This window comes from Amia ocellicauda, chromosome 12 (genome assembly GCF_036373705.1).
Source record: "Amia ocellicauda isolate fAmiCal2 chromosome 12, fAmiCal2.hap1, whole genome shotgun sequence".
In the NCBI taxonomy this organism is placed as follows: Eukaryota; Metazoa; Chordata; class Actinopteri; order Amiiformes; family Amiidae; genus Amia; species Amia ocellicauda.
In genome coordinates, this window is record NC_089861.1 from 9,461,788 (window position 1) to 9,480,407 (window position 18,620).

The 18,620-nt window shown below is 37.4% G+C and overlaps 1 protein-coding gene across 2 annotated transcripts; it reads right to left on the minus strand.

The window, feature by feature from the left end:
• Positions 1 to 5,442: 5,442 nt before the first annotated feature.
• lonrf1 (LON peptidase N-terminal domain and ring finger 1) lies at positions 5,443 to 18,514 on the minus strand. Of its 2 annotated transcripts, XM_066718285.1 has the most exons (12): positions 17,767 to 18,513; positions 15,688 to 15,806; positions 13,754 to 13,876; positions 13,121 to 13,261; positions 12,668 to 12,905; positions 11,610 to 11,706; positions 10,955 to 11,069; positions 10,247 to 10,368; positions 8,701 to 8,859; positions 8,245 to 8,407; positions 7,009 to 7,161; positions 5,443 to 6,799 (listed from the first exon to the last, which is right to left on the minus strand). In XM_066718285.1, the coding sequence occupies exons 1-12, from the start codon at positions 18,392 to 18,394 to the stop codon at positions 6,641 to 6,643; spliced, it is 2,217 nt and encodes a 738-aa protein (XP_066574382.1). In that variant the 5' UTR covers positions 18,395 to 18,513; the 3' UTR covers positions 5,443 to 6,640. The 2 variants fall into 2 exon arrangements, with proteins under 2 accessions (XP_066574382.1, XP_066574383.1); XM_066718286.1 differs by lacking the exon at positions 13,754 to 13,876 and having other exon boundaries at positions 17,767 to 18,514.
• Positions 18,515 to 18,620: the final 106 nt, after the last annotated feature.

Here is an 18,620-nt window from a genome sequence, read left to right on the forward strand (position 1 = left end):
TCCCCTCTCAGACCCATCGTTTCAAGACAATGAAGATCAGAGTTCGTAAGTACAGCTGATTTATTTTGTTTGTATAGATTTGTCTGCATATATCCAAGTCAGGAGTGTGAATATTTAACAGATTGTCACACATTTTTATTGTTCCATAATAGGTTCAGTTTTGTGATCAAAAGTTAGCAGTGCTCAGTGGGTCAGCTATAGGGGGACGTGGGCTAGGCGCTGGTATTCATGTATCAAAGTCACTTGTCCGCTTCACACTGATTGCTCAGAGTGAGTTCCTGTATTTATTAATGAAACGCAGTGCAGTAAACAGTGCGCATGATTCATTCACTGTGGGACCCGTATTATTTCAACTCCAGGGAGAAAAAGCACATTGGCCTCCATTCTATCGGGTCAAAGGGCAAATATCACACACACATATTCACAAATGTATTTACTGTGCTTTTACACGGAAGCAGGAAATGTCATCACAGAATGGCTTCGGTGTCTGAGGACAGAAGACGAGGCGAAAGATCCAGCCGGCCCAGCAGAGTTTACTTTATTATTATTATTTATTATTATTATTTATTTCCTAAACTGAATGTGTGCTGGTATCAGGAGCCAATACTTTAAATGAATAATAAAACAAATATCAGTCCAATGTTGCATTCTGTTTTCATTGATGGTCATTTGTAATATTACACAATTAGCTACAAAAATGATAAGGTTCTCCCAAAAACAGTAGATCCCTCTATCCACAGGGTACAGCAGAAAGCAATAAGGGGTGTAAGTATAAGTATATAAACCAAGGGCATCCACAAAAATGCATCCATGACCTTCAGCCCGTGGTGTAAGTCACTCCTGGGCTGCTGGGGGTTTCTGACGCCTCTTTGTTCAAATGTTTCAGAACTGAATGTCCAGGTGAAACTCTGATTAGCAAGAGTGTTGATGTATTAACAGTTAGTCTTTACGTACCCAGGTCTTCCTGCTTTATAGGGTCCTCTCTGACCTGGATAGGCATGGAGGCGGAACAAAAAACATACATATACAGACAAACACTCAATATACATACAAACAAGATGAATGGCTCTTACACTGATAAAGAGAAAGTCATTGAAAAGGAACACAAGTTGCATACAAAGAATGCCGGCCATTAAAAGTTACTGTTAGAGAATTCCAGGGTCACAGAGGCAGAAAAGGATTTATTTTTCCTCCACACTGGACAGAGCTACATATAATACAATAATATTGTGTTTGTGATCTCTTACACATGATTAGGACTGCAGCTCACTACTAATATATATTTTTCTACTGTATTGATGTGTAGACCACATATACCAACACTTCCACATTGTGTACAGTGTTCTAAATATAGAGATTGCATTGTAATTGCTGTAAACACAAAAGTTGCCTCATCACTTCCCACACGACTAAATCTTGTGTTTGTGACAAGAAAGGGTTGTGCGATCTGGGGTCAAGGTGGATGAATAAAAGCAGTTCAGAAGCTCGGTAGATCAAGTGCGCTGAAAGTCTTTATTATAAACAGTGCACAGCCCACACAGGGGAATGAACAAGCACAGCAAATGCAGTAGAAGAAACTGATTTGTCCAAAAAATGCAGTTCCTCTGAACAGAGATTTTTAAATTTTGATATCCAAATACAGCTCTGGAAAAAATTAAGAATTTCAGGGATGAATCGGATATATGGACATGTGAGACTCAGACAGATATTAAGGAATACGGCAGCCACAAACACATTGATTCCCCCTAGCTATGCCGCTTGCAGCCCTGGCTCTGAATATCATTATTTCCATGCAGGGTATTGAAACAGTGTTGCTGAGGAGCTCATTAAGTGCAGCATCACAGCTGTGTGTTTATTGTGGCTGTGCTTTTAGCTTTTATCCTCAAAACTCGCCAGTGTTCAAATTCATAGTTTTATACGCAACTTCCGCCCATTGAAGGTAATGAAGAGGACTGCGAGTATAAGACTTTTCCCATTGTAAAGACTTGCATCTTACATTTCTGTGCCCACTTCACTGGTAACATCCTGGGGAAGGTATTACAGAAGTGAATTTAGGGGACCCTGACCCTTTAATCAACTCAACAGGGTGGCGTAGTTTGACAGTGTTGTAGTAATAAGGATGATATAGGACCGATATAGAATCCTGAAAAAGCCCAATTCAGATCAAAAACATCTACATCTCCTGTCCTGCATCATAAACCAATTCAAGTGATGTGAAGATGCACAATATGAATCCTCACCACATCCCCTCCATTTCAGGTGTCCTGAGTATCGGTGAAAGCGGAAGACTAACCTCCAGGGATGGCCAGATGTATAGGGAGGTAGTTATAGTAGGAGACTCAATTCTTAGAGGTGTAGATCACACAGTGTGCTCTAGTGATAAGGAGACCCGCATGGTATCTTGCCTGCCTGGTGCTCAGGTTGCAGATCTCCCTAAACTAGTAGATGGGCTACTGGCCAAAGCCGGGGGGAATCCACTGGTCATGGTCCACATTGGAACCAATGACATAGGAAAAGGTAGGACAGAGGTTCTGCAAGACAAATTTAAAGAGTTAGGAACAAAACTAAAGAGCAGAACCCCTCCACGGTAGTTTTCTCCGAAATACTTCCGGTACCACGTGCCAGGCCAAGGAGACAGGCAGAGATTAGAAAGTTTAACACGTGGTTGAAATCGTGGTGTAGGGAAGAGGGGTTTAGGTTTATGGAGCATTGCTCTTTCTTCTGGGATAGATGGGACCTGTACAAACTGGACGGTCTACATCTAAACAGAAGGGGGCTAATGCATTGGCAGAGCATATGGGCAGAGAAATTAAGAATCATTTAAACTAGGGACCAGGGGGGCAGGGAGCTCTGACAATGGGAGATGTTCCTCTAAGGAAAGAAAACAAAGGGAACCCGCTAGTAGGAAAGTCCTGAAATGTTTGTACCTCAATGCCAGGAGTATAAGGAACAAGATGTTGGACTTAGAAGCCACAGTGCTGGCGTGTGACTATGATGTTGTAGGAGTGACGGAAACATGGCTTACAGAAAACGATGGGGATGAATACAAGTTAGAAGGATACACACAGTTTAGGAGAGACAGGCCAAATCGAAGAGGAGGTGGGGTAGCATTATATGTGAAAAATTACATTGAGGCAGAAGAACTCAAATTAAATCCCAGTAACGAAACAGATCCTTTGTGGATGAAACTTTTGGACAAGAGATGTGGAGGATTAGTGGTAGGAGTGTGTTACAGACCACCAATTCAGATATTCAACAAGATGTTGCATTTTACAATGTAATCAGCACTGCATGTAGCAAGGATGTGGCTGTTATAATGGGGGATTTCAATTTCCCAAACATAGACTGGGAAAGCCCGGTTGGGACTATAGAGGCAGAAATAGATGGTCAAGATGGTAAATGACTGCTTTCTAACTCAATTTGTCAGGGAACCAACCAGAGAGAGAGCACATGCATTGACTTGATCTTTTCAAATGACCAAGATAGAGTCAGAGGGACACTAGTTAGAAAACCAATGGCAAATTGTGATGGTTAGCTTTGAGGCATTCTTTCAAAAAACAAGGACCAAGTCTAAAACAATGGTCTACAATTTCAGAAAAGCAAACCTTGAAGGTATGAGGCGGCACTTAGGAGAGGTAGACTGGGGCACACTGGATACAGTTAGTTGAAAATGGATGGGTATATTTTAAGAATATACTACTTGAGGCTCAGGAGAAATTTGTACCAAAACTTAGCAAATTGAGGACCAAAAAACATTGGCCAAAATGGTTAAATAGAGTTATGCAAAAAAATATTAAGAGGAAGAAAATGTTGTATAGCGCATACAAAAGGGACGGAGACGAAACAAAATATATAGAATATGTTGAGCTGCAAAGAGATCTTAAGAAAGGGATCAGAAAAGCAAAGAGGGAAATAGAAAGAAACATAGCTCTTGGAGCTAAAACTAATGCAAAGAGATTTTTTCAATATTGCAACAGCAAGAGGTCAATAAGGGAGGAAGTGAAACAGATAAAGAGCAAAAATTGAAATATCTTGGAAAACTAACAAGATGTAGCAAATGTTCTAAATGAGTATTTCACAGAGGTTTTTACAAAAGAAGACAGATGACATGCCACAGGTTAACAATCAGTCCAGTCAAACCCTAAGAGAGATCAGGATAAATGAGGAGGAGGTACTAAAGGCACTAGCAGAATTAACAAACAAATCACCTGGGCCAGATGGGATATTTCCAACAGTACTTATTTATAGGCCAGTAAGTGAAATATTCCAAATGACACAGGGGATGTGCCAACTGACTGGAAGACAGCAAATGTCATACCAATCCACAAGAAAGAGGACAAAACAGCCAGGAAATTACAGACCAATCAGACTCACCTGCATCACCTGTAAAATGTTGGAAAAAATGATTAGACAGAAAATAGAGGAGCATCTTAATGAAAACCATATTCTTGGAGGTTCCACACCAAAGACTGATCCTCAAATTGGAAGCTGTAGGCATTCAGGATAATGTAAGTAGATGGATTATGAACTGGTTGATGTATAGAAAACAGAGGGTGTCGATTAGAGGAGTTGCTTCTAACTGGAGTGAGGTTGTTAGTGGAGTTCCACAGGGATCAGTACTAGGGCCTTTGCTTTTTCTAATCTATATTAATGACCTGGACTCAGGGATTGTTAGCAAACTTGTCAAATTTGCAGATGATACTAAAATAGGTTGAAGTGACAATTTGGGAACATTTAAAAATAGACTGGATAGGATCCTTGGATCACTCAGTTATTAATGGACACCAAACGAGCACGATGGGTTCATATCGTTTGTAAACTTTCTTATGACAAACTGTACTATAATATTCTGCATAGTTAATCATGATTAGACAAAATATATTACATTTCTACCAATTTTTTTTCACAAAAACAGAAATACCTTTTTGAAATTTTTGTCCTTTTCCTCTATTAAAGTCTATGGGAAATTTTGTTTGTGTCCTATGGCGCGGGGGACACTGGGACACTGGATTGTTGATGGTATTGCTATTGCTTACGAGTCTGCATGCATCCCATGAATGAACACTAAGTGGCACACTGCACTAGTGGCATAGTTTCATCTTGGGCACTTTTCCATGGTGCCCTATTGCCTGACATCTGTGCGGCAGTGAGGTGGGTCTCCCCGCACACTCTTATCAGGTTCTAGGTGTTGGATGTGACGACCCCGGTTCCCTCTATCGAGAATCTGGCGTTGGCTTCAGTTGAGCCTCAGTAGATCATGTGGCGCAGGCATCTGGCCTTTGTTGTTATGAGGTCGGTTGAGCCTGCATGTTCTCGGTCTCCCACCTCCTCTTTTATTTGTATCGTCTGCCAGCCAAGACTTTCACAAACTTAAAGGCATGAAATGTACATGTATGTTAAAACATAAGAGTAATTAAAAGCCATTTTAGACAGGGCGGGTAATTAGACCTTAAACAATGTTTTAATGAAATACTGATTGAAGAGGCATAGTACAAATGTTTTATGGATTTTCAATAACTTAAATATTCAAGCCAATACACACCTTTTAAAACAATCATACAATAAAGCCATTTTCAGACATTTTACACACACACCTAACGTGGAAAATCGAAGACGAATTAATAGGGCAACGGGAATCCAAACCATGACATTGCATTTGTTTTGTCAATGCAAAATGGTATAAGGCATCAATCTTCTGTGCATGAATGCAAATAAAATATCTCTGTGCAATAAAAACAAGATTTCCTCCCCCAATTAACATTTTACATGTTTCTGTGTTTACGCTCCCCTAAATGCAAACTGGCCTATTAATACAAGTGACTAACATGACTAACAGTCCCCAAGCTGGTCCATGAGGGACAGACATTTTTTAATGGTATCCATTTCATTTTCAATTTATAAAGACATTTAATTATTACTACTACTACTACTAAAGAATGTGATCTGTTACATTTGTTAATTAGAGCTCATCTGGAACAAATATGAAGGTATTCAGATATGTTGCTGACGTTTGCAGCATTGTTACTCATCACAGAAAAAAGGTAGCCTATCTAAGATCCTTAAAATAACACCAACACACTGGTCTTTCAATTGTGTCAATCATGGAGATAATTATAATCATGTAATAGTTAGTTAGGTGTCCAAATCATGTCCAGGACTTTAAATGTAAAGACTAAAATTGATACTGTATAATAAATATTTCTTTCAGAACCAAATGTTCATAATTTCAGCAAAATCAAATAAAGGTATTTCAATTCTTAAAACTACATGTTTCAGTGTTGTAATATCAGACAAAGTGATAAGATACTTAAAGCACAAAATTAAATTTTACAATAATGATACAACTTGGATTACTTATCATTTCAGATTATTCAAAAATCTGTTTTCTATGTGCACACCTTCAAAACATTTATCTACACATTCAACATTTCATAGAAATAGTAAACATTTCCCAAACCCCATAGCAGAGAGCATACACATTTATATGTGGTATCTGTGTTACAGAAAGGAACATGAATAGACTGAAGATATGTCATTTCAATGGCATTATATGTAAGGCAGTAAGAAAGTCAACAAGTCATCAATAGCACCAGATGCATGGAATAGCATGGAAGATCTTGAAACAGATCTATTCATTTGGCTATTCATTTGGGATGCTCTGTAAATACATAAGGATGTGTTGGATTTTCAATAGTCGTTCTTTCAGTGACATCATAGAAAGCACTGACAGTTGATACCGTGGGTCGACAGGGAGAACAGCCAGGAGCCACCAGCAACAGGCTGGCCCATTTGGGGTCGCCTAGAAGAACCAAAAACAATTGCTATAATACAAGATTTCACTAGAGCCAGCATAGCCTCCACCATGAAAAATAGGTGTGAAATATTAAATGACAAAAATATATAACTGCTTTAACTGCATGATATATAATACACATATATTTAGTGCACCAGTGAGATTCGTAGTCTCTATAATACTATAAAGAATTTAAAATGTAATATCCAGCTCACCTGAATATCATCTTCTTTGTCTGGCATTGCTCCAAAATGTTGAAGAATCTGCGCCAGAAATCGATGCTTCAAGTTCTTTAACCAATCACAGGCTTGTGTATATACTTGATCATGCAATTCTTGGAGTTTAGAAAGTTCATCTGCATCTTCTACCTACAATTGAAGAAAGTGGCTTCAGATTGCAGCAGAAAGAAGGCGAAAAACATCCATCAAACGCAAGGCGAGTTTTAATAAAGCCTGCCTGGTCATGATGTACACTTCAAGACAATGCGAGAACACTTTGGCGTATAACTTAGCATCTGCGCCAAACGGAAAAAATGTACTGACCACTACGCGTTTAAGGTATTTTATTTTCCTAATACTTTATATATTTCTAAAATCCTGTTGATCCATGTCTGTTTTTTTCTTTGATGATCTAATATTTAAAAATGTCTAGAAAAATTGTCTTCTCTGCCACTACTGCCCATTTATTAAATCAGTTATATATATATTTATTTATATATAATTCTGTCGATCTCTATCAGGTCTTTATTTTTTGACGTTTTTAAATATTAGATCAGTCTTTTCTACCACGGCTGCCTGTTTGACTGACTCATCTACCACTGAGGTTGGCCCCTGGATGCCACCCCGACGGAATGAAATGAAAAAATGACATTGCCTAAATAACTAAAATCAACACTGTTGGGATCATTGCAGAAGGCTAATTTTGCTTTGGAAACAAATTGCCTAATTTAGACACAACGTATCAATAAGTTCTGTAAAGCCACTAGGCTTTATGGAACTTATTGATGTGTTCTCGGTCTAAAATGTGCTTGCTTCCAAAACATGATTACTCCTTACCATAGCGGTCCCTTTGTTGCCCCTGTCTCAGGATGAGTGGAAACCTTAAAACCTGACTGATTTTACAATTAGATTTTACACAGATGCGTATCCTTTCGATTTGGTATCTTTTTCCAGATAAATAAGGGAAGGGATTGGGGCTGAATGGATAATGCATGTTTATGCATAATTGAGTAGCAGAATATTTTTTGAATAGGTTTTACTATCAATACTATGAAAACTCAAATACAATTATTTAAAAAGTATAACAGTTTTAATAGTGTTAATGTATGTGCTTCCTATGTTTTGTTAAATAATAGTGTTTATTATATAGTTCTTGGAGATCTCACCCAAGATTCTGGTAGTTTACAAACCAAAAAAAAAAAAAAGCTATGTAAACATTTCAGGTATTATTACCTTTATATCTTCCAGATATTCAATGTCTGCTATGCAGTATCCGTCTCTCATACCCCGCTTCAAGACCCGGAATCGCTGTCCACCGATTGTGTCTACAACGGAGCGTCCATCAGGAAGGAAATGGACACTTCGAATTTGCAGCATGCAGCCATAGTCAACAAAACTGAGTGGAAACAGCAAGAGAACATTCTTATAGTAGTTTTCAATAACATTAACCTTTAATAACAAGGAAAAAAAATATTAATATGATAGAATGCATTTTGTCCATCATAGGAATGAACCATTTATCATTACTGTGTTCCACTGAGCATACTTTATATTAACACAATGTAGAAGACACAATTTTCCTGCTAGTATAAGACTTAATACCCTGATTGCAAATCATTTCCAGACCCAAGTCTGAAATCTGATAATATAAGAATGAGGAATACATTTTTATTGAAAGAGGGGTCCTACCCTTTGTGAGGATCACTGATGCACATCCCAAACTGCCTGGTTCCCGTTTCAATGCATCTTCTGATCATCAGTCGATATCTTGGCTCAAACACATGAAGCGGGCAAGGCACCGTGGGGTATGCCATTGTGCACACAAACACCGGAACATTCTTGGTCAGGCTGGGGATTGAAAATGGCACACAAAAATGTAAAGTTCAATTTAAATTCTCATTTGTTTGCAAATACATTAGAAAGAGAGAGATGCAAGAAAACACACAAGGGAAGCCCTTATGAAACACAAACATGACTTATACAGTGAGCACATATTAATCAATACCGTAAAATGGGGCCTTTTTACATGCAAGTTTAAATGGCATTATGAGCGTGCGTTCATGAGGTGTCGTTCACAAAAGAAGGAATGATTGTGCTCATTCCAAAAGTGCGCACACAAAAACAAGTGTGCGACTGAAGTATACTTTGGGGAAACACGATAAAGAGAGCACTAACTGCAACACAAAGGACAGTCTCGCAAAATAACTCACAAGAGAAGAATTCCCCCATATAACCATACCATTCACACTTTGAATTAACTCACACAATCGGTTGTCCTTGATTGAAATAACATTTCTTCTTAGAGTGTAATTTAGCTAAACCTTAATTGTGAATCTTTGTAATAAGCCACTTAAGCATACAGACAATCATGTTTTATTTTTGCTTGCTTTATCAGTGATTCGTACATTACGTGTAGATGCACATCTTAATTCTGACAAGTACCTTCCCTCCCGGCTCCATTAACCTTCAGTAGCTATAGTGCTTATATAGCCTAAGGAAAGGAATAATGGGATTTGTTATACGGTTGCCTTTTTTCCCCATTTAGTACTACCGTTATTAGAACAACTAAACATAACATGATTAGTAATAACATCATTAATAATATTATTACTGATTAGTATTATTACCATCTTCTTCATGGCAGCATGAATAATAATTGCAAGCCCTCTGCATCCTTGACAGATGGGGGTATTTTTGAGCGCAAGATCTCTTTTCACTGCGTTCCATAATATATACATAAACCCTACCATTATTTTATTATTAATGAGAGGATTTGCATTTGGAAGACTAAATTCTCTCTAAAAAGAAACCCACATGCAAACAGAAAAGGAGAACTGTCACAACCACAGATGTGCAAAAAAGATGTCACGATTTTCCATTTTTAATGTCTATATAACTATTAGAAGGGGGAAAAACCCCAACATACCTGGCAGCAAATTGCATCCAGCATACAACAAAAATTACACTCCGTTGTAAGCTAAACATTTAAAATACATTCATTACAGATCCACAGATAAAACAAAAAAAATCTAAATAAAGTTACACCAAAAATTCCGTTCTTGGTGGACGAGAAGGGCAAAAATAATTTGTCATGCTCTCTCATGATACTTGTTGCCTGAAGCCAACAGCTCTGTGGACACAAAGAGCTTCAGCCAATACAAGACTCTGCTGATGAATAAGAGGGAATTGCTGACAGGGGATTTTCTTTTTTTTTTTTAATTCAAAATCAACTTACTCCGAGAGCTCCTGGGTTTCCTCGATGTGGATTCTCTTTCTTTCAGAGTACGCCTCAGACAAACAGTTCTGAAACAGGTCTTCAAGAAGCTTCGTAGTAGTGTATTTCCTAGATGCTAGGTACTACAAAGAAAGAGCAAATACAAAAAAAATTATACATTATAGACTGGGGATAGGATCCTTGGATTACTTAGTTATTAATGGACACCAAACAACAGAACCTTAATAACTAATAGAAACATACAGTCAATAATAATAATATAGCTGCAAACAAAGTACTAGTGGCCAAGCACATATAAGCAATATTGATATTTAATGTAATAATGGCCATTTAGTTAAATTCCTATATTTGCATTACTTTCCACCTTACTATGGGATGACTTATTTGCCTACCACATTCAACCATAGAGAAATGCTGCAACAAAATGTAAACATAGACATTAAGAACATTTCATTGGCTCCTGATAGCCAGGTTTTTCATTGCAGAAACTTGTCCTTTCAGTGCTTGGCCACCTATTAATAATAATGATCATGATTAAACTGTGTAACATTCAAATACTTCTGTGGCTGATGTTAAAAACTACATATCATACAGTGTACTTATGACTGTACATCGGTTAAGTGTGAATTTTAAATACATTCATATATAAATGTTAAATAAATGCCAAGGGAGGGATAGGTGGCTCTTGAAAATGTTAAGTTTGTTTACCTCTTTTAGGCTTTCTTTACAAAGAGGGCATCGGGGGGTGTGGTCAAGACAACGCTCCAAACAGCTCTTGCAAAATGTGTGACCACAGGGTGTTGTCACTGGCTCATAGAACAGCCTACAGAGAAAGAATAGGTCAAATAAACTAAAACGTTTCTTTTTAAACTTTGTAAGCGTTATCCAGCTATGAAAAGACTAATTCAGATCATTTTACACAATGAAGGCAATTCTCATGGGTGAGATTAGCATGAAACCATACTGTGTATTATTATGTGGATGCTTCAGGATAGATATGACAGACAGATTAAATATGTAGAAGACTCTCCAGTCAAGTTAAACAAGAGGACATTATATGCACAGATTTTTTTGAGCTAGCTTAAGAAAATTGCCCTCAACTAAGTCCTGGCCATATGTCCATTAAAATACAATTTATCTATCAAAGAAATCAGCTATCGATATAAAAGTCATATAAATTATACATATATAAGCACAAACACATTTAAGTTTTTAAGTTTTTAAGAAATAACCTTTGTCATGCAATGAAAGGAATTTTTAAGTCAGGCTGGATGTGTTAATATGGAATTAAATTTTTTTTTTTTTTTTTTTTATGAACCCTAATGAAACATATGAAAAAAAGCATTAGACACCATTTCCTTACCTCAAACAGAGAGAACATTCAAAATCAGAAATCTCCAATAATTCCTTAGGAACTCCTTTGCATGGCACAGTTGGACATTTACCAGCTGAAGTGGTTTCTATACAAATAAAAAACACACATCCTTAAATCGAAATCTATATAAAGTGATGGTACATAATTTAACACATGAATCCTACCATTTCCCACTAAAGACCCTTTAACAGTGGTACACTCAGGTCAAAGTAGCATATCCTATTTTAAAGTTGAAAGTAAATCAAGTATGTATTTTGTAGTGTGCAAGGGTTCAAATGTTTTAAAGGGATACTTCGGTATTTTGGCATTTTAGCCTGATTACACAGCCTTACTCACCCAGAGTCATACGAATCCATTGAAACTATTTTTAATTCTGTGCGTCCAGTTTGAAGAAACAGCATAGCACACAGCACAATGCAAAGCAACTGGTCGCAAAATGCTGACTCTCAAAAGCCGGCACATTTTAAATACTCAAAAGCTTGGCTGTTTGTCATTTGTAGTCTTACAATACTATAAATAGTAAATAAATAGTTCAATAAATGTGTTAATTTACTGATAATCGTACGAAATGAGTTTCCACATACTTCATTATTTCTGAACTCCTTTCAGTTCTGCCAGCGCTCTGTGTATTCATTTGCACACAGTGAGCATATCCTTGCACCGACATCATCACAGCTGATGAAATGCATAGTTCGGCAAGACTGTACCAAAATAAAAATATGTTTAAACATATTGATCAAAATACTTAAGATTTTGTATTGACTTATAGAGAATACTTAAAATATGTGTGGATAGCACATTTGTACATTATTTAAAAGATTAGCTGGCTTTTGAGAGTCTGCGTTTTGAGATCTTTTGCTTCCAACAATTGTGCTATTCAAACTAAACAATTAATTCAAATTTCGTCAAACTGGACGCACAGAATTCAAAAAGGTTTCGATGGATTTGTATGACTGGGTGAGTGTGCAACCAGGCCAAAATGCCAAAATACCCTTTAAGGAAAAGTAGTATAGGAGCAAGCACATTAATTTTGTATAAATGATTACCTCCTTGTTTCTTGTGTTTGTTTGTTCCATCATAAATAACAGAGGGTCCCTGCTCAGAGGCAGACAGTTTCCTCTTAAGCAGGGCCCCTTTCTCCTGGCCAAACAAACGGTGAGCAGAAGAAAGTCTCATCAGCCCTTCCTCCTCAATTGGATTCTCCAGCTGTTTTTGGACTCTCAGAGAACGAGCTCGGATTAGCCCCAGCTTCTCAGAACTGTCAAACGGCTCAGATTCACATTTCTGCAGAAGGAAGAGAAAAAAAATGAGTTGATTGTAAAGACCATTATAACTTCTGCATGTTTTGATCATGAATTTATTGTAAACAAACAAACAAAAATAATAATGATAATTTAAAAAAGGTAGGCGGTTAGAAAATATAATTCCAGTAAGATGTCTTTAGCTGACCATAATAATAAAAATAACCAATAATTGAATAAATAAATCAAATTTAATACCTCCACCGAGTCAGAATTCATCAAGTGAAGGACTCCGGTGTCGTAGATGTTGCTGCGTAGGTGAGGCATTGACCCCAAGGCCATTTCTTGCAGTCCCACTTTTACGTTTTCACAACCAGGTGACAGTAAATCGCACAAAATCTGCAAAATATGGTGGAATAAATGTGAACAAATTAGATAACTAATGTAATTAAATAAACCACCACACATTTAAGAAATATTTTTTAGACCAAAACGGATATATATCCAGTTAAACTTTTTGCATATTAAAATGCATAGATCAAATACCTAGAATTAATTATCCTCTGCTGTAAAAGCATTATTTTCTTTTTAATCTCCATAACATAAGTGTTGCAAGGACTAGGGGCACAAATTGCAAACAAAATTGCCTGGACTTGGTGGATTTTTTCATAAATCCCTCCATGAAACAATGGATAGTGTTTATATTAACTAATATATTTAAATAGGCACCAGAGATTGGGATTGTTCCAACTGATTGGAAGTTTGCGGATACGGTACTAATAAGACATTTGAAATTGGGAGCTTGACATGGCAGTGTCAAAACATATTTTGTTTAACCATCTGATGTTGATGTTTCAGTTATTTGACTATTAACCATCATAAATGCCTAACCTTTTCAACTTCCTCCTTTGCTGGTTTGAAATCTTCATCTAAGGCCAAGCATTGCAGAAAGACATGTAAAGAGTCATCCACATATCCCATACCTTGTAGTAATTTGGCTTTTTTAAAATACCCCTGGAAAAGTCACAATAAAGATTATAAGATTTTAACTTGAACATAACATGCAGAGACTCAAAGGTCAACTAAGGCAATTTCTAAAATTTCCAAAATGTCTAAATCCCAAATCACTTACAAAAGGTAAGCAAAAGGATAAAAAAAAAAAAAAAAACCCTGCAGAAGTATGGAACTGGTCTTCCTCGAGGGAACTCGGGTGATTACGTTCAGTGCTGCTTTAGGTTAATTTCTTACCATAATATTATTATTAACTACAATGGAAGTTTCTGGAGAAGCTTAATTTACTTTTTAAAACAATCATGCTGACATTGATGAAAAGTTTAGATGATGAATTTAAGAAGTTTAAAAGAATAGAATGTAAATGTATTTAAAGATTTGTGTGCATAACATTTACCTTCAAATCTAAAGGTCATTGGAAAAAGGCATGTACTGATATATTTGGTTGCTATACATTTGTAAATATAAACTTATCTGCACTCTTGATAGTTTTGAGTTTGAGCTTAATTGTGGGGTCAAAGGTCACAAAGATAAAAAAATATATACATCAGCCATATAAGAGTTCTTATCAGTGTTCTATAGTGACAATTGACCCATCTCCATGCTTTGTGTTAAAAGCCATCATAAATATTGATTTTGATAATGACCTTTATGAAGATGTAAAAGGTAAAGGTCAAGCTATTGATACATTTCTTAAAATGTTTCCGTCAAATTGCAGCTTTGAACCCTGCTTCTATGATTATCATAAATAATTATGAAGATGCCAAAGGTAAATGTCAATCTAAAATGAAGTTATCACAATCATGGCTATTGTAAATACCCCAAAGGAGAGTGACAGAGTAACCACGTGGTTCTAAGTTTTACTCTTCTTTATTTGATTGCTGTTATTAATATGAAAAAGTTATTTTATTTCATGTTTATTATTAATAAGTCTGTCTGCTAATAACTAAATAAATGAGTTCTACTCATCAAATTTGTCACATTGCTCAGCGGTTTGCTCAATAGCAGGTTAACAGCTGATCAGTGTCACCTATCAGTTAAACTCATAACTCATAACCACATAAATGTATCTCATGGTTCATGTTAATTCCTTTCACCTAAATGGTAACCATCCCATCTGGTCACAAAATATCCTTTGACAGAGTCATGTGGTCACCCTACAAATTGGTGAAATTATGCAAATGTCTTACACTATTTTATTATTATGACAGTACAGACACTTAACAGAAAAACTGTGCTTGCTGTTATTACAGTAAAATCAAACAACAACAATGAATATGAATGTGTTTATTTCAAATACAAAGTGCAACAGTGTAAATAATGCTGAAATAACTGAATTAAGGTATTTCTGCTAACCAGCTACTTTAAAATCCCATCCTGTCTCAATGTGTCCCAGTGAATGTATAACCCAAGCTTCCCCTGAACCAATGATCAAGCTTCCCAAGCTGCCCTGGGAAGACAAATCCCATTTTCTGCAAACCAGTGAGTGTTGAAACATCACATCCCGAGACACCGAAGAGCTCTCCTTTGGGGTATTTACAGCAGCCATGACTGTGATGGTTAGACTTTTACATGTTAAAACGAACTAGAATTGAACAGAAAAAGGACTAAATACAAACCATGACTTAATGACTTAATATAAAACAATCATTTGAGACTGTGTTAGTTCCTCTTTAATTCACACCAATTAAAAGGTCTTCAGTGCCAGAACAGCTCAAAACACAGGCCTTAGGGCACTATAGGTACACAGTCCAATATGCTTCTTCACTGCCAGATATGAGCAGTAATATTCTATTTGAAACTTTTTAACCTACCTCTGGCCACTTCAAAGAAGTCATACAGAGAGCCTCTAAATCCTTGAGGGATGCTTTGTATTGTTGGAGTCCAGCATGAATTTCAGCTCTGTAGATTCGTAATAGCATATCACTGGGATCTACAAATGAATGGCAATAAAAAATTGTCAGAGAAGCCTACATAACATAAGCCATTATCAAACTCTTTTGATCTGAAGTTTGCACTGGTTGAATTATGTTTACAAAAAAAATCTCCTTGCTGTAAAGATCTCTACCTTGTGTGCTTGTCCTCTTATAACCTAGTTCAAGGTGGCTATGTTGCATCATTCAATTAACCTTCCAGCAATGTATTGTCTATAACCATAAGGCATACTGTCTTGAAATTGTGAATGACTGACCCTGTTATGGTGTTCTTTATTCTAGTTGCAGCAGAAAACAAAAACAAAAAACATGCCAGTCAAATCCAATTAAATGTTTGTGTTGCATTAAACACACTCTATGCATCTGTGACATTATACAATATGCTCATGAAACATCAACCAATAGCAATAGTAAATGCAGTTACAAAATTGAAACCACTTGTATTGCTTATATGGTTTGGTTGCATGGTTCAGTGGTCTTATTGTGGTTTTGAATACTCTTGGATGCTTGTGAATCTTCACAAATAAAATAAATCTTTTGGTAGTTGTAGGGTGATGAAATTTGACTGTTCACCGTTTACTTTGGATCATTTTGGGGCAGACACACAAATTAAATAGCAAAAACACGCTTTGGGGCCATACCCCTGCTCCCTAATGGGGGCCATGGTGGCCCCCAGACCCTGACCTATATACGAGTGCCATCGGCGCTACATTTCCGATATTTTTCTGTTGTGTCACCTATGTCTGTTGTTGATATGAGCAGTTTTCAATAAAAAAATATGCACAGCATTACTTGTTTTTGTATCGAATACCTGCCTATTGCAGTTGAATAACATCATAACATCACAATTTTTGTATAATATACCTGTTTGATCAATTGTATTGTATTGAATGATATATATGATTAACAATATTGTTGACAATTTCGTTGTGATAAATAGAGAATCCGCTAACAAGAGGTTCATCTTCTACTAATGGGCATCTCGAATCTTCTGGGCAAGAGGCAACCAATCAGACGCCTGTGTGACTGAGGGCTGGACCAGCTATTTCTGCCGCTTTCTAATTGGAGGACAAAGCGTGATCGATATGCGCTTCAAACAATTGCAAGTTTGATACAGCGGTGCTCCCAAGACACCGGGAAATTTCCAACTCGTGTGGTAATGTTATAATGACAAAAAGCCACTAAACATTTCTCTCCACGTATTTTTTAATTTCAGCAATCAATAAAATTACAATAGGCACAGAAGTAATACGGGAAAATGCAAATTCTATATAAGCAATACCATGGTGAAATGAGCAATGTGTATGTTGTGTATGTCAATCTTAAGGTAAACTAAAGCAGTAGTTACATGTGTTGTAGCTGGATAAAATCATTTTCCACCTTTTTCATAGGAATGCATATGATTTGACGAACCATTAATGGCCCCTTATTAAATTTGTAAAATGTGTATGCAATTTTGCTTTTCCTTGTGCAATGCGAGTCGCTTTGTATGCATGTACGCACATATGGGTATATATACATATATGCATATATAGAGAGAGAGATATGGATGTGTGTATTACATGCATAAGTATGTGTAAAGAGTGGCAGAATTACGTCAGTTTAATGCTACTGTATATGACTACTAAAAATAAAGAAAATCGTCAACCAATAATAAATTGACATCGTGGCGACCCTACACCGCACCCTGATTTAGGTTATAAAACGCATTTCAGCGCGTCATCACCTAACTTACACAACTTGCTGCTTCTGCGCATGCCTGGCTTGTTACACAATAACAGTGGTGAGCAGAGGGTTACACTCACAAGGGGAATGTAGCTATTTTCTGAAAAGGCCGAGAGTAGCTATTTGATTGTGTGTAGTATGTGCTATTTTTAGATACACTTATTTGTGATGCTGCATGTGCTAGCTGTGCTTTTACAGGAGATAAAGACATGCAACTATCTTTGCAGCACATACCTGACTTGAGCCCATTATTTGAGAGGACCAAAGCTTCTTCCAACTGCCTTCTTTTGCACAGTTCTTCAATATCTCCAATTAATTTGAATCTGCTGATCTCCAAGGGGAAACACTTTTCCAGAAGATGGCAGAGAATCACGTTTGTCCTGGGCGGTCTCCTTTCCCGACTCCATCGCGCAATGCCGTCGGAGCAGACTGTGCATTTTGACAACAAGTCCCGTTTTAAACAGCGTTTGCAGTAAGTGTGTCCGCAGGCCAGGGTGACGGGCTCGTACAGGAACCGGTGACAAGCAGGGCAGTCAAACGGGCGGCCGGGTGCAGTGCGGTTGCATGCATGGCCACCGTCTGTCAAGGCCTTTGTTTTCCCCTCTTCTGCCTTCTTGAAGGTCCGCAAAACGCAATCCACTAAAGTGCGTAGTTGTTCTGGCCTCACAGAGCCGTATCTTAAAGCGGCTGAAAACATGTCAAAAGCTTCTTTGAGATGATCTCCCAGAGCCAGGGCGGCAGCTTCTTGTAAAATAAGTCTCTGCTGATTGACATTTTCAGCTGCGTCCCATCCACTGCCCAATGGCAAATACACTCGCCCTCTTTCGTTTATTTCTTCCGTGTTGGGGCTTAAGATAGACATCCCGTTGTTTATAAAGTTATAAAGACATGTATGCACGACTACACGCTAATCCCGTGTCCACAAAGTAAACTCAAAGGCAGATCACACTTCACGAGTTGTTGCTGCTGCCGGACTTATTATATAAAACTGCGATCACGTGTTCGCCGTGCTGCGCTGTGATTGGCTGCAGGGACCCGGTTACGAAACGCGCCTGTGTGAGTTTCATAACGGACCCTGTGAGGAAAAG

Coding starts and splice junctions, on each gene's coding strand:
- lonrf1 (XM_066718285.1), bottom strand. CDS start 18,394: ATGTCTATCTTAAGCCCCAACACGGAAGAAATAAACGAAAGAGGGCGA. Junction 11,707..12,667: donor CAAACACAAGAAACAAGGAG/GTAATCATTTAT, acceptor TTATTTGTATAG/AAACCACTTCAGCTGGTAAA. Junction 8,408..8,700: donor ATCAGTGATCCTCACAAAGG/GTAGGACCCCTC, acceptor GTTTCCACTCAG/TTTTGTTGACTATGGCTGCA.